This window comes from Halichoerus grypus, chromosome 10, assembly GCF_964656455.1.
Source record: "Halichoerus grypus chromosome 10, mHalGry1.hap1.1, whole genome shotgun sequence".
NCBI classification, from domain to species: Eukaryota; Metazoa; Chordata; class Mammalia; order Carnivora; family Phocidae; genus Halichoerus; species Halichoerus grypus.
Window position 1 is genome coordinate 18,474,649 of NC_135721.1, and position 15,571 is coordinate 18,490,219.

At 36.5% G+C, this 15,571-nt stretch overlaps 1 protein-coding gene across 3 annotated transcripts in view; it reads right to left on the minus strand.

Moving 5' to 3' along the window:
• Positions 1-15,571, minus strand: part of ATAD2B (ATPase family AAA domain containing 2B) — a 157,156-nt gene that overhangs the window by 17,107 nt on the left and 124,478 nt on the right. For all 3 annotated transcript variants that reach the window (XR_013441620.1, XM_078056034.1, XM_078056033.1), the window contains exons 22-23: positions 14,606-14,765; positions 465-587 (exon numbers count right to left, since the gene is read on the minus strand). Coding sequence is in view for 2 of the 3 variants with exons in the window: in XM_078056034.1 (XP_077912160.1) it covers positions 465-587; positions 14,606-14,765 (283 nt within the window). In the remaining variant the exon portion in view is untranslated. The remainder of the gene's footprint in view (positions 1-464; positions 588-14,605; positions 14,766-15,571) is intronic.

Sequence of the window (15,571 nt, forward strand, 5' to 3'; positions counted from 1 at the left end):
TGTCTGTCTCTTACTGAGTTCTTCAAGGACAGGCTTATACACTGAATGAACAAACCACATTTGCTAATTCTATTAATTTTATATTTATAAAACTACACATAAATGTCAATAGGGAAAACAAAAACAGTATTCCTAAAAACTTTTAAAAAGTAAATCCTCTACAGATATGAAAGCCTATAAACCCTTTAAGAATCAATATTTAACAGATATTCTCCTGCAAAAAAAAAAATTCACTGAAAAGAACTTTCTGTAATTTGTATTGCTGCACTTACTAAAACTTTCACAGAAAGTAAAATTTTAAAATTTATCTTTGAGAATTTACATGACACATTAGTATCAGAAATACATAAAGTCTGTGCCTCAAAGTAGATTATTTTCATAATGCCAGCAACCCTAAAGAAATGTCATTTAGTAACACTCAGTGATTCTTGGTCTTCAGGAGCAAATTCATTTCTATAACTTACCTCTTTTTATTCTTGCTTCCTTAATTTCTTCACAGAGTTTATTAAATTCTGGATCCAATTCCGCTGCAATGATGGCATGTGCAGTGTCCTTCAGGGTACAAGCCCTGTGCCTAATTATTTTATCTGTTAAAAAAGTTGGAAATAAGTATTTTTTTAAAAAGTTGGTATACTTTACTATATAGATAAATGAAATAACATTAACAAAGGGCATCTTAAAAAGAGAAAGAAAAGAACACAAACATTTAAATAAAATTGTAAAAAGCATTTCCAGGTGAGAAACAAGCTCATTTAAATGATGAGTAAAAAATAAATATAATAAGCCACTTAGTCACCTTGATAATACTCTGAGAACTGTATTTTTTAGAACTTCAAAGTACAGGTGACCCTTGCACAACACATGGGGTTAGGGGTGCCAACTCCCCACACAGTCAAAAACCCGTATTTGACTGCCCCCCAAAATTTACTAGTAATAGCCTAATGCTGACCAGAAGTCTTACAGATAACATAAATAGTCCATTAACACATATTTTGTATGTTAAATGTATCATATACTGTATTCTTACAATACAGGTTGAGAAATGAAAATGTTAAGAAAATCATAAGAGAAATTATATTTAAGGTACTGTACTGCATTTATTGAAAAAAAAAATCCATGTATAAGTGGACTTAGGTAGTTCAAACCCGTGTGGTTCAGGGTCAACTGTACTAAGTCTATTTAACAACTCATTATCTCAAAGATACAAAGCTTTATTTTCTGTTTTAAAAAAACAAAAATGTATGATTTTCAATAAAAATTTTAAGAGATTCAGAGGACATTCACCATATGCCCAGCACCAGAGTTGCCATAGATGAATACTGAGAATCAGAAAATCTTACATAATTTTCTCCGTAAGTGAAAACTGGTCAAAACTGTGAAGAATATAATATATCCTAGTAACAGTGACCTATTAAAAAATTATAACAGAAACAAAAAAAATACAGCAAGACACTCTAAGCTAAAGACTGCAAGATAGTATATAAATTGTAGGTAAATCCAAGAAAGAAATACACACACCAGTCTAGGTAAACTATACCTGACACTTGCACTAAGTCTCTGCTTTACACTAATTCAGAAGCTCTCATTCATGAACAACACAACATAAAAAGTACTCCCGAGAGCTATGCAACTCTGAAATATTAAAAGTCAAGTAAAGGAGCATGTGGGTGGCTCAATCAGGTAAACATCCAACTCTTAATTTCGTCCCCGTGTCAGGCTCGCACTCAGCAGGGAGTCTGCTTGTCCCTCTCCCTCTGCCCCCCACATTCTTTCTCTCTAAAACAAATAAATAAAATCTTTAAAAAAAAAAAAATAAAAGTAAATATATCAAGGTCACTTATTTTACAAAGTATCAAGAACTAAAACCCCAAGGTCTCAAAATAACATCTGCTTTTTCAACCCTAGTAAAGGCAAATGTATAGACAGACATTTTATTCATAACTTTTCTTATTAGGAAGCCATAATAGTTCATTGTGGAAATCTTACAAAAACATGCAGCACTCAAAAGGCAACACTGGTATATTTCCTTCCAACACATGTTCTCTAAACATTCATTCAATAAATATTGGCAACTGTACCAGGACCTGAGCCAGGTGATAGCTACATGGTAGTGAACAAGAGAGGTCTCCACTTTAGTGAGAGAGGAGAGTAAATTGAACAAGGGTGGGGGTGGGGGTGAGGGTGAGGGTGGTGATGGTGAAAAGGAGAAGATTACAGACTATCAAGGATAATTCTCCAGCTTCCTGCATGAAAAATGGGAAAATGGAAGTAATACTTACAAAGATGCAAAAAACTAGAGAATAAATAGAGAGGGAAAGAGAAAAAAGTCAAAAATTATGTTTATTTTGATACGTGTTATTAAAAAATAAATATCCAAAAGGAGGTATCATGAAGATATGGAGATAAATGAATATAGGTCTCAAGAATCTATGACCAAAAAACCACAACAACTGTATAATCTGAATTTATTATTTAACATTCTGTACTTCCCAAAAGACCTATTATGGTATAGAAGAGATAATTAAACTGTACATATTTAAAGTATACATTTGATCACACCAAAAATAATAAAATACCTAGAAATAAACTAGAATAAAATACAGAGGAATAAACTTAACCAAAGAAGTGAAAGACCTGTACTCTGGAAAATATAAAACACTGGTGAAAGAAACTGAAAGTGATACAAACAGATGGAAAGATACTACATGTTCATGGATTGGAAGAATTAATATTGTTAAAACGTACACACTACTCAAAGCAATCTGCAGATTCAATGCAATTCCTATCAAAATAACAACATTTTTCATAAAACTAGAACAAATAATACTATAATGTATATGGAATCACAAAAGACCCCAAGTAGCCAAAGCAATCTTTGAGAAAGGAAACAAAACTGGAGGTACACAATTCCAAATTTCAAGATGTACTACAAAGCTCTAAGAATCGAAACAGTATGGTACTGGTTCAAAAACAGGCACACAGATCAAGAGAACATAATAGAAAGCCCAGAAATAAACCCACGCTTATATGGGCAATTCATCTATGACAAAAGACACAACAATATACATGGGGAAAAGACAGTCTCTTCAACAAATGGTGTTGGGAAAACTGGACAGCCACATGCACAAGAATGGAATTGGAGCCCTTTCTTATATCATACACAAAAATAAACTCAAAATGCATTAAAGACTTAAGTGTGAGACCTGAAAGCATAAAATTCCTAGAACACAGACAGTAATTTCCCTGACATCAGCCTTAGCAACATTTTACTAGATAAGTCTCCTCAGGCAAGGGAAACAAAAGCAAAGTTAAGCTACTGAGACTACACCGAAATAGACCATTTACTTTCACTGTGATTTATGTGATTATTAGTAAGGCTGCTATTTATTTTTCACTTGTCCCATATGTTCTTTGTTCCCTTCTTTTTTTTCTTACTTCTTTTGGATGTGTACTATTTATGATCCCATTTTATCTCCTTGCTGGTTCATTAGCTCTATTTGCCGCACTATTGCTAGCCCTCTGTGAGCTCCAAGGAATATTTCTTTTCTCTGGTCTCAGACAGTTTCCTCACATGTATACACCAATCAGTGTTCAGCTCAAAACTGGAGGAGGATCTTCTGCAGATCTCCAGAGTGCTCTCTCTGTGCAGCTTTCTTTCTGCCCTGAGAACTCTACCTACTTTGACTTCCTTACATTCCCAGCTCTGTCTCTGTAATTCAGGTAGACTTCCAGGCTCTGCCTGGGCTCTTCCTTCCTGTACCACAGTCTGGAAACTCTCCAGGCAACTACAGTTCTCATCTTTTGGGGAACACTATCCTTCATTTCCTGATATCCAATGTCGTCAAAACTGTTTTTTCATACATTTTGTTCAGTTTTTTTTTTTCATTGTTTCAGGCGGGAGGGAAATTCAGTTCCTTTTATTCCACCATAGCCAAAACCAGAAGTCTCCTGATAACTTTCAAATATCCTTTGAGAACCAAACCATAACGCTGTGTAAATATCCAAAGTAGGATGTACCTTAATTTTTCAAAATTATTGCTCTACTGTTAGAAGTTTTAAGTTGCTCCAAATTTTAGCTACTACACATAAAAACCTACAATAAACATCCTTAGAAGTAGCTGTACTTTCAGGTGATAATATGTGGTGCATGTGACACCACAATTTTCTGCCACTGGCTTTCTACCTCAGCTTGAAAAAAGCTAAGAAAGAGGTGAGGTTAAATATAAAGCCATGTATCTGATACATAATCACTCTAAAATACCTCAATGGTCTTTCTTTTTAAATATATGCCTCCTGCCCATATTCCATTCCCAATTAAATGGGAAATGAATGAATGAAAGCATGAATGAAGTCCATAAAAATTTCCCATTTGTGGGCACCTGGGTGGCTCAGTTGGTTAATCATCTGCCCTTGGCTCAGCTCATGATCTCAGGGTCCTGGGATTGAGGCCCACATCAGGCTCCCTGCTTGGCGGGAGGCCTGCTTCTCCCTCTGCCTACAGCTCCCCCTGCTTGTGCTCTTTCTGTCAAATAAATAAATAAAATCTTTAAAAAAAAAAAATTCCCATTGGTCTGAAGGATAAGGAATTTATTCTGAAGAGCATCTGCATTTGATGAGAAAAGAGTATTTTTCATGTGCCATCATTATAAGTATTTTTAATCATTCTTAGCTTAGAATTGTGTCTATGTTTATACACAGCAAAGAATCATAAGCTTATAGAACATTAAAACTAGAACAGATGTCATGTCTTCAAACTTCATCTTTTTTGAGAGGTAGGGGGGTAATCTTAGATCCTTACAAGCATGTGATGAAAATGAAAAATTACACATGTATACAATTTTGCATGTTGTTGTTCAGACTCTCTCATGGACATAAGACTTAAAATCCTTGTTTTAAAATGTAAGTTACATATTTACCACTTCTTTGTCTTACTTTATGATCTTAAGATTCTCAAAATCCATGTAATATGAAAGTAACATAAGCACAGCAAAAAAACACACACACTGGCTTTGAGGACAGAACTCAATCCACTCAGTTGTGCCATATAACATTTGTGGGTTTGCACACAAAGTACATAATCTCTGAGCCCCAACCCCCTTAACATCTATAAAATAAAGGTATGACCACCTACATTTGCCTTTAGTAAAAAGTAATGATTATTGGGGCAAATTGATGAGAATCTATAAAATTAACAGCATCACTACTTTTCTTAACACCCAAAATACAAATAATCCTGTCAAGAAATGGGCAGAAGACATGAACAGCCATTTCTCCAATGAAGACATACAATGGGCCAACAGACACAAGAAAAAATGCTCAACATCACTCGGCATCAGAGAAATACAAATCAACACCACAATGAGATACCACCTCACACCAGTCAGAATGGCTAAAATTAACAAGTCAGGAAACAACAGATGTTGGCAAGGATGCGGAGAAAGGAAACCCTCTTACACTGTTGGTGGGAATGGCAAGCTGGTGCAGCCACTCTGGAAAACAGTATGGAGGTTCCTCAAAAAGTTAAAAATAGAACTACTCTACAACCCAGCAACTGCACTACTAGGTATTTATCCAAAGGATACAAACAGTGATTTGAAGGGGTACACCCCAATGCTTATAGTAGCAATGTCCACAATAGCCAAACTTCGGAAAAAGCCCAGATGTCCATCAACAGATGAATGGATAAAGAAGATGTGATATATATATAGATATATAGATATATATATTATACATATATATGAATGGTAGAATATTACTCAGCCACCAAAAAGAAAAGAAAGAAAAAGAAAAGAAAAGAAATCTTAACATTCCACTATGGATGGAACTAGAGGGTATTATGCTAAGCAAAGTAAGTCAATCAAAGAAAGACAATTATCATATTACTTCACTCATATGTGAACTTTAAGAGACAAAACAGAGGAGCGTGGGGGAAGGGAGGGAAAAATAAAATAAGATTAAATCAGAGAAGGAGACAAACCATAAGAAACTCTTAACTATAGGAAACAAACTGAGGTTGTTAAAGGGGAGGTGGGCAGGGGGATGGGGTAACTGTGTGATCAGCATTAATGAAGGCACTTGATATAATGAGCACTGGGTGTTACATGCAACTGATGAATCACTAAACTCTACCTCTGAAACTAATAATATACCATATGTTAATTAATTGAATTTAAATAAAATAAAATTTTAAAAAAGAATCACTACTTCTATGAAAGTAGTAACTATTATCAGAGTATCAGTGTATCTTTTGTATTATGGCAAACAGAAGTGTATTAGCTGGGTTTTTTTCAATAAAATTATTAAAAAAGATAAACATTTTAAGAAAAACTAATTTTTTATGGGATGATTTTTCATCTTAAATTATTTCATAAAAAAGAAATTTCATGTATTTACTGGCTCATATCTGCATTATGTTATCATGTCTCCATTTTATAATTTCTATCTAATCTGAAACTCCTTCAGTTAGTACCTAACAAGAGAACAATTGATGAAATTTACTCACTAGCCACATTTATTAAGAACATGCTCCATACAGATACCTGTACAGATCCTGCTCCCAATCAGCTTAGAGTCGAAAACAAGAGATAAGGATATGTAAACAAGTAACTACTTCAGGGCAAGGGGGCGGGGGGTGGAGAGGTAGGTAAAAAGTGTCTCAGAAAAGTTACATAGTGCTATGATTCCAAGATGAAGGGATTACTTATAACTGTAAGGACATCCAAAAAAAAAAAAAAAACTTTCATGAATGTAGCATTTAATATTCCTTGAAGGGTAAGTAGATTTTAAAAGATATAGGTAGTTTTAAAAACAATGTACTCTATGTAACTTATACCTCAATAAAACTGGTTTACAAAGAAAAAAATGTACACAATCCCAGGAGGGGCAATACATTTAACAAAGGTACCCTAAGTTCCAACAGTAAGACTGGACCTAAATTGAGAACAGGGACCTAAATTTCCTAGGGGAGGATTCCTCCTAGGCTTCTCTCTCTTCTCTCTCTTTTCTACACACCGATAACTCCAACCATGTTTCTTTTTTTTTTTTAAAGATTTTATTTATTTATTTGACAGAGAGAGAGACACAGCGAGAGAGGGAACACAAGCAGGGGGAGTGGGAGAGGGAGAAGCAGGCTTCCTGCGGAGCAGGGAGCCCGATGCGGGGCTTGATCCCAGGACCCTGGAATCATGACCTGAGCCGAAGGCAGACGCTTAACGACTGAGCCACCCAGGCGCCCCTCCAACCATGTTTCTTGCCCAAATGTCTCCCCATCTCCAGAACCATATGTACAACTACTACTCTGTAGTATCTTTTATCTGGGTGAACCAAAAGTTAACTCATACTAACACGTCCAAAATTAAATACAGCATACTGCACATAAACCTGTTCCTCCACTGATTTCTTTCTCATATTCCTTAACCACTCAGACCACAAACTGAGGAGTCAGTCTAGATTTCTGTCAGTCACATCTAATAGATCCTTCACTAAGCCCTCTATGTTCAAGCCCTCCACTAGTTCAATCTCTGCTGCCACTGCAACTAAATTTTAATTGGTCTTCTAACCTCCATCTCTGCACTCCCATGACCTCTACCCCAAAACTGATCCTGCCTGCAATACTATACTCTTAAATGCAAATCAAATTGTATCACTTTCTGTCTCAAAACCATCTAATGGCTCCCTAGTTTTTCTAAGTGTAGAAAAGTAACTCTGAAGTCCTTACACAGGATCAAAAGAAGATAGGGAACTTCCTAAGACATTTATTTATCTGCAGGACTCTCTACTACATAGGCTTTAGGCATCTTCCAGGCCAGAGCTGTACATTTCCAGCACTTACCACAATTTATCCGTAACAGAATATGTCATACATGGATGCTCAGTAAATGGAGACTTGGTGATTAGGGGAGTAGACTCATTTCCCACCACTCTTCCACTCTATTCTCCAGCCACATTCACTTTCTTTTTATAATTTTGTACACTACTTCTCTCAGCCTGGAAGGAATGCCCTTCCTACTCTTATTCATTTCTAGATAGTGTCTTCTCCTCTGTGCTCTACTCACACTGTGTACATATTTATAACAGAGACCTTATAAAACTGCATTATTGGAAAACAGTATGGAGGTTCCTCAAGAAGTTGAAAATAGAGCTACCATACGATCCAGCAATTGCACTACTGGGTATTTACCCCAAAGATACAAATGTAGGGCGAAGGGGTACGTGCACCCCGATGTTTATAGCAGCAATGTCCACAATAGCCAAACTGTGGAAAGAGCCAAGATGTCCATCGACAGATGAATGGATAAAGAAGATGTGGTGAGGGGCGCCTGGGTGGCTCAGTCGTTAAGCGTCTGCCTTTGGCTCAGGTCATGATGCCAGAGTCCTGGGATCGAGCCCCGCATCGGGCTCCCTGCTCAGCAGGAAGCCTGCTTCTCCCTCTCCCACTCCCCTTGCTTGTGTTCCCTCTCTCGCTGTGTCTCTCTCTGTCAAATAAATAAATAAAAATCTTTAAAAAAATTTAAAAAAAAGAAGATGTGGTGAGTGTGTGTGTGTGTGTGTATATATATAGCAAACTGGTGCAAAACAGTGTGTGTGTGTGTGTGTGTCTACACACACACACACACACACACACATAATGGAATATTAGCAGCCATCAAAAGGAATGAAATCTTGCCATTTGCAATGACGTGGATGGAACTGGAGGGTATTATGCTGAGTGAAATAAGTCAATCAGAGAAAGACATGTATCATATGACCTCACTGATACGAGGAATTCTTAATCTCAGGACACACACTGAGGGTTGCTGGAGTGGAGGGGGGTGGGAGGGATGGGGTGGCTGGGTGATGGACATTGGGGAGGGTATGTGCTATGGTGAGCACTGTGAATTGTGTAAGACTGTTGAATCACAGACCTGTACCTCTGAAATAAATAATACATTATATGTTAAAAAAAAAAATGATAGCAGGAAGGGAAGCATGAAGGGGGGGAAATTGGAGGAGGAGGCGAACCATGAGAGACGATGGACTCTGAGAAACAAACTGAGGGGACGGGGGTGGGGGGATGGGTTAGCCTGGTGATGGGTATTAAAGAGGGCATGTACTGCATGGAGCACTGGGTGTTATACGCAAACAATGAATCATGGAACACTACATCAAAAACTAATGATGTAATGTATGGTGATTAACATAATAATAAAAAATAAATTAATTAAAATTAAATAAAATAAATAAATCACGGGAATAAAAAGTATAGCATGGGGAATACAGTCAATAACATTGTAATAACTTTGTATGGTGACAGACAGTAACTACATTTATCATGGTGAGCACTGAGTAATGCATATAATTGTTAAATCACTATGTTGTACAACCTGAAACAAATATTATATGTCAACTACACTTCAATATAAAAATAATCAAGTAAGAAAAAAAAACTGCATTATAATCATCTGTGGTTGCTTCAAGACAAAAGTCCTAACTGCCACCTCTATGCTATCTCTATACCTTAATAACCTATTATCATTGCAGGGGCCCCTGGGTGGCTCAGTCGGTTAAGCATCCGACCCTTGATTTTGGCTCAGGTCATGATCTCAGGGTCCTGGGATTAAGCCCCACATTGGGCTCCATGCCCGGGGCAGGGGGTGGGGAGGAAGGGGGGAGTCTGCTTGAGGACTTCTCTCCCTCTCCCTCTGTCCCTTCCCTGCTCATGCTTGCTCTCTCTCTCAAATAAATAAATCTTTAAAAAAATAAAGTACAGCCTTTAAAGAGGTAATTGAGGTAAAATAAGGTTGTATGAATAGGCCCTAATCTGATCTGTGTCCTTATAAGAAGAGGAAATTTGGATAAGGACACCACGGGTGTGTGCACATAGAGAAATGACCACATGAGGGCATAGCAAGAAGGTAGCCATCTGAAAACCAAAGACTCAAGAAAAACCAAACCTGCTGACACTTTCATTTTGGACTTATAGCCTCCAGAACTGTAAGAAAATTAACTGTTTGTTTTTTTTTTTTTTTTAAGATTTTATTTGACAGAGAGAGACACAGCGAGAGAGGAAACACAAGCAGGGGGGTGGGAGAGGGAGAAGCAGGCTTCCCGCCGAGCAGGGAGCCCGATGTGGGGCTCGATCCCAGGACCCTGAGACCATGACCTGAGCCAAAGGCAGACGCTTAATGACTGACCCACCCAGGCACCCTTAATTGCTGTTCTTTAAGCCACTTTTAGTCTATAGCATTTTGTTATGGAAGGTCTAGCAAACTAATACCATAACACACAGCGTAATGTCTGCCACACAGTAAGTATTCAACATGCATTACATCTGAGTATCTCTACCGCAAGAGGCAAGGGCTGTCACAGTCATCTCTGTATTCTAAGCACCCAGCTCAGTAACTAGACATGGTACTCATAAATACTTACAGGAAATAAGAATGGGTTTGGCTGAAGCACAGCCTGCAGAGGGCTCCGAAAGCTAGGGTGAAGCTCTGAGCTTCATTCCTAAGCAAACTGGTGCAAAACAGAAGATTTTGAGAAGACTACAAGACTAGGGCTGAACTTTCAGTAACATTAGCTCAATAATGGTATGTCCGTGAATGAGACTGAAGGCTAGGAAATGCGATGTACTACAAGACAAAGAATGGGGAATGGTTAAACATATATAGATCTATAAGATAATAATTAGGGTCAAATATCTGATACTAGTTACATTTAGAACTACAAGTTAAAATCCTTCCGGCAAACATATTTAATTTCTGTCCACATCATCCTCAAGGGAGAGAATCTGGGTAAACGTTTAGGCAACATATATAGCTTTCAAAACACTGCCTTTTGTCTTCTATGTATATGCTAGTTTTTTTCCCAATGGCCAAGGGTTCTGCAAAACAGAACACTGTAAGCTTCCAAATACTCATGGGAGCTTGTAAAAGTAATACAACACTCATGTAATTTCCACTTGCTACACAACAGACCCTGAGGTGGTTTTCCTAATACATAACAAGTGGTTCTGCTGCTAAGAAAAAAAACAAGCCTCTTAACTTAAAGATATGAAATAATCTGAACAGAGCCAAAATCATGCTTTTGAATTGTATCACACTCTTTGCATTTAAAACAGTGAAGAAAGAAAGTTATAAGTGTACCATGTCAACTCTGTGAGATAGAGCCATATTCTTTGATTATACAACTGCATCAGATAGGAAAAGCTTATTATGCACCAGAAACCATGGTTTCTTTCTCAAAAGTAGTATTATTTCAATGTGGTTATAATTAAGTAACATAGGGGGGAAAATCTGGATTGACCTCAACTGGCTTTCTCTAACCATTCAAATTTATTTTTCACTATCAGTCCCTAGACTTTTTCCAAAATAGGATTAAATTTTATTTTTTTAAAGATTTTATTTATTTATTTGAGAGAGAGAGACACAGTGAGAGAGGGAACACAAGCAGGGGGAGTGGGAGAGGGAGAAGCAGGCTTCCCGCGGAGCAGGGAACGCAGAGCAGGGAGCCCGATGCGGGGCTCGATCCCAGGACCCTGGGATCATGACCTGAACCGAAGGCAGACGCTTAACGACTGAGCCACCCAGGCGCCCCAAAATAGGATTAAATTTTAAATGTGGTGCAGGGAATTTAATACACAGGTACCCACTAAGCAACCACTTTATGAAAAATTAAAGCACAATTTAAATAAACTAATGATGATAACAAAAATAAAAATATGAACTACTAACCTCTATGGAACACTTACCATGTCTCAGGCACTATGCTAAGGGCTTAACATATTTATAATGAACCATATGAAAGTGGTAGTTTTGTAAGATTTAATCTAATACATTTTCTCATTTAACCCATACAACCACCCCAATGAGAAGAATACTTCAATTATCCCTGTTTTGCAGATAAGGATACTAAAATTTAAAGGACTAAACTCAAATCATGTTAATGAACTAGGTAATAGCAGAACTGGGACTAACACTTAGGTATAAATCCAAAGCCCAAGCTCTTATTACCTCCTACAGTTCCAGCTACCTCTGTGTCTTGAAAACTAAGACAGAGTGTAGGCACTCAAGTGCTTTCATACTTTGGTCAAGGCCACTATACACACCTATGCAGACTGCACCCTCACCAAGGGCCCCAGCAAGGGCCCCAGCAAGGATATCAAATCAAGCTGATATGCAGCCCATTCTTCACTACCCAAACTGTGGTACTGTTGCTGGATGCCATCTACACAGAAGAAGATTCTCTCACCCACATAAAATTGTTATATTGGCAAACAACAGCCCTGATGCTGCTGGTAAAAGAAAATTGTGAGAAAAATTTAACACTACAGATTAAAAGCCTTAAAAGAGATATATATATATTCCTTGATTCAGAAATTTCACTTTAAGAAATTCATTCTAAGGAAATAGTTAAGGATGTACATAAAATTTATGCTACAAAGATACTCATCAGTGTTATAATACAGGAAAAAACCAAAAAATGTCATAGAAATATGTTAACTCATAAACTTTTCACAATATTCTACATGAATGACAAAGTTCACAAAAATTATGCTCTCATCTTAGTAAAAATATTATGCATGTCTGTATTCCATATACAATACATCCGTGTATGTGAGAAAGAAAGAACACAAGGTAATGGAATTACAAGTTACTTTAATTATCTTCTTTGTTTTTAATCTCTAGAAATTTTCCTGTATGTTGTATAGGAATAAAAAGTCAAAATGAAAGCAAAATAAAATAAGTAGTCAAAATGAAGCTAAAGAAACAAAAACTAACAAGAACCAAATGTCCTAATACAAAGCTTAAGAACAGCTATGTAAAATGTTATTCTGCCTCTAAACTTGGAATTAGAATATATGACATGTGGTCTAAATTTAGATGAGAAACACCTAATTTCATGTGAAAGTGAGAAATCCAGGTCATTCTAACAAGCGGCCTAAGAACTACTGACCATGAATACAGAAACAAAGCAGAAACTGTATTCTAACTACCTTGAGATAACTGAAACTTAAATCAATGTTTAAGAAGTAAAAAGCATCTTACTTGTCTATCACCTGTTGAAGAAACAAAATCCTCAGCAGAGTGAGAGAGAATAAGAGCCCCTGTCAGCTGGAAACTGGCCAGGCACTATCAGCTGGCCTTGGTGTACTCATATTAAACACAAACAATTTTAAGAACACATCAGAAAAGGCCACTCTGTGACCATGATGAATCAAGATAAAAACAAGAGTACTCCATTATCATATCTAAACATAGACAAAAGCATGAACATTGTCCTAGCCACAAAAATAACCAAGTATAATCCTATCTTGGATAATATGAATGACTGCTTTTTTTTTTTTATGTTAGTCACCATACATTACATTATTAGTTTTTGATGTAGTGTTCCATGACTCACTGTTTGCCTATAACACCCAGTGCTCCATTCAATACGTGCCCTCCTTAATACCCATCACCGGGCTAACCCATCCCCCCCACCCCCTCCCCTCTAAAACCCTCAGTTTGTTTCTCAGAGTCCATAGTCTCTCATGGTTCGTCTCCCCCTCCAATTTCCCCTCCTTCATTTTTCTCTTCCTAACTATCTTCTTTTTTTTTTAACATATAATGTATTGTTTCAGAGGTACAGGTCTGCGATTCATCTGACTGCTTCTTCTTTACCCATCCCAGTTTTAGCCTCACGAAATTACCCCCACTTCCTAAGAGCATCCAATCTACTGCAATGCCCTACTTTCTTAAATCCTCTCCAAAATCCTTAGCACAAGCTCAAATCCTATGTGGTTCCATATAATATATATTCTTCCTTGTTACACTGAATCAGTCAATTCATCTTGTTTTAACTACAGATATGTTCCTAGAGGTCCTCCCTGAGCACTCAAAGAGCTGGGACTAGAGATTTGAGTACAGGGTGGGATTAGGAATAAAACAATAAAGTAATATTAAAAATACCCACAATCTACAGAATACATACTGTCTACCTAAAGGGGTCTTTTAGGGCGCCTGAGTGGCTCAGTCAGTTAAGTGGCTGCCTTCGGCTCAGGTCATGATCCCAGGGTCCTGGGATAGAGTCCCACAGAGGGCTCCCTGCTCAGTGGAGAGTCTACTTCTCCCTCTACATCTCCCCCCTGCTCTCTCTCTCTCTCTCAAATAATTAATAAAATCTTAAAAAAAAAAAAAATCAAATAAATAAATAAAAAAATGGGTCTTTTACTATATAAACTTATCCTATAATGAGTTCCCACCAATTTGGAATCCCCAGTGTTTATCAGCACTGGTGATGTTGACTAAACAAATTTCACATTAAATTCTCAATTACTCAGCTTTCTACCCTACCTGAACAAAATAAGAATCTAAGTACAAAAAGTAAAAACTAAACCTTAAACAGAATACCGAAATATAAAATCCTCTAATTTAAATCCTTTATTTAATTCAAATTCATAATTAAATATTTAAAAATAATTAAATTTAATATTTAAGTATGAGTTTCTCATCAAGAAGTTTCTAAATACAATAATATGTCTTTAAAACTAATTTATCTACCTGAAACATGGGCATGCTTTAGTATTTAAACTTTCAACTATCTTCTCATTGATCACCAAAGTGAATCTTGCCCAGTGCATCCTTACCTCCTGGGTCCTTATCTGGATTGTACTCTAGAGCATTGCTACAGATGAGGTCAATATCTTTCAGAAAATCCTTAGCAGTCAGGTAATTATGCTTATCAATTTTAGTTATTACTGTTGATAAATCCATTGGTTCCTTGATTACTTCAAGATAATCTGAAACCTAAAACAAAGAGGATATTTTAATGAAAATTACTTCTGCTATTTCATATGATCTACTCATAAAAACACAAAACCATATAGTTATTTAAAAATTAAATCTAGGTATCTTAAAAATAATTACAAATAAGGATAAAATTGTAGAACAATTTATGCTACTAAAGTTACTACTTTGAAGTCATACTTTCCATGAAAAGCTTCGGTTTCAAGTCATATCTAAATCAACTCTGAATTGTTTCTCATTTGAAATATAAAACCAATTTTGTCAGTTTTTTCCCCAAAACTTTTGGATATACCTGAGAAGAGAATGTATTGGTAAAAGCATCCAATTAAGTATCAATAAATGTTACTTCAAGAAATTTTTCTGAAGGAAATTAAGAAACATAGATTTTTCATATTATTAAAGAAGTTATCTGGTAAATCTCTTTAATATCTTTAAACAAAAAAAAAAATTTTCTTTCTCGTTTCCAGGGTGAATCATTTCATGGAAAGTGTTTTCTGCTCCTTTGGAGTCATTACAAACATTTTGAGTCAATTATATAACAAAAATAAGTATTGCCTTCATGACTAGTAAAAGATTTGCTTGGACTTCGCTAATTATAAACAAATTTGCAAGCAAATGTTCTCTATGTGCCGACTTTCTGGGAGATAACCCAAAATAGGAGCTAGTAAGTCAGGATTTGCCCACTGTTTTTTATCATTTGACCACTAAGAAAGCTCTACCAATCTATCTATTGCCTCCCCCAATGCAAATCTCAAATCGAGTAATCAGGTCTGATATAAAGGCAGTCTTAGAAACATCTAATTAGT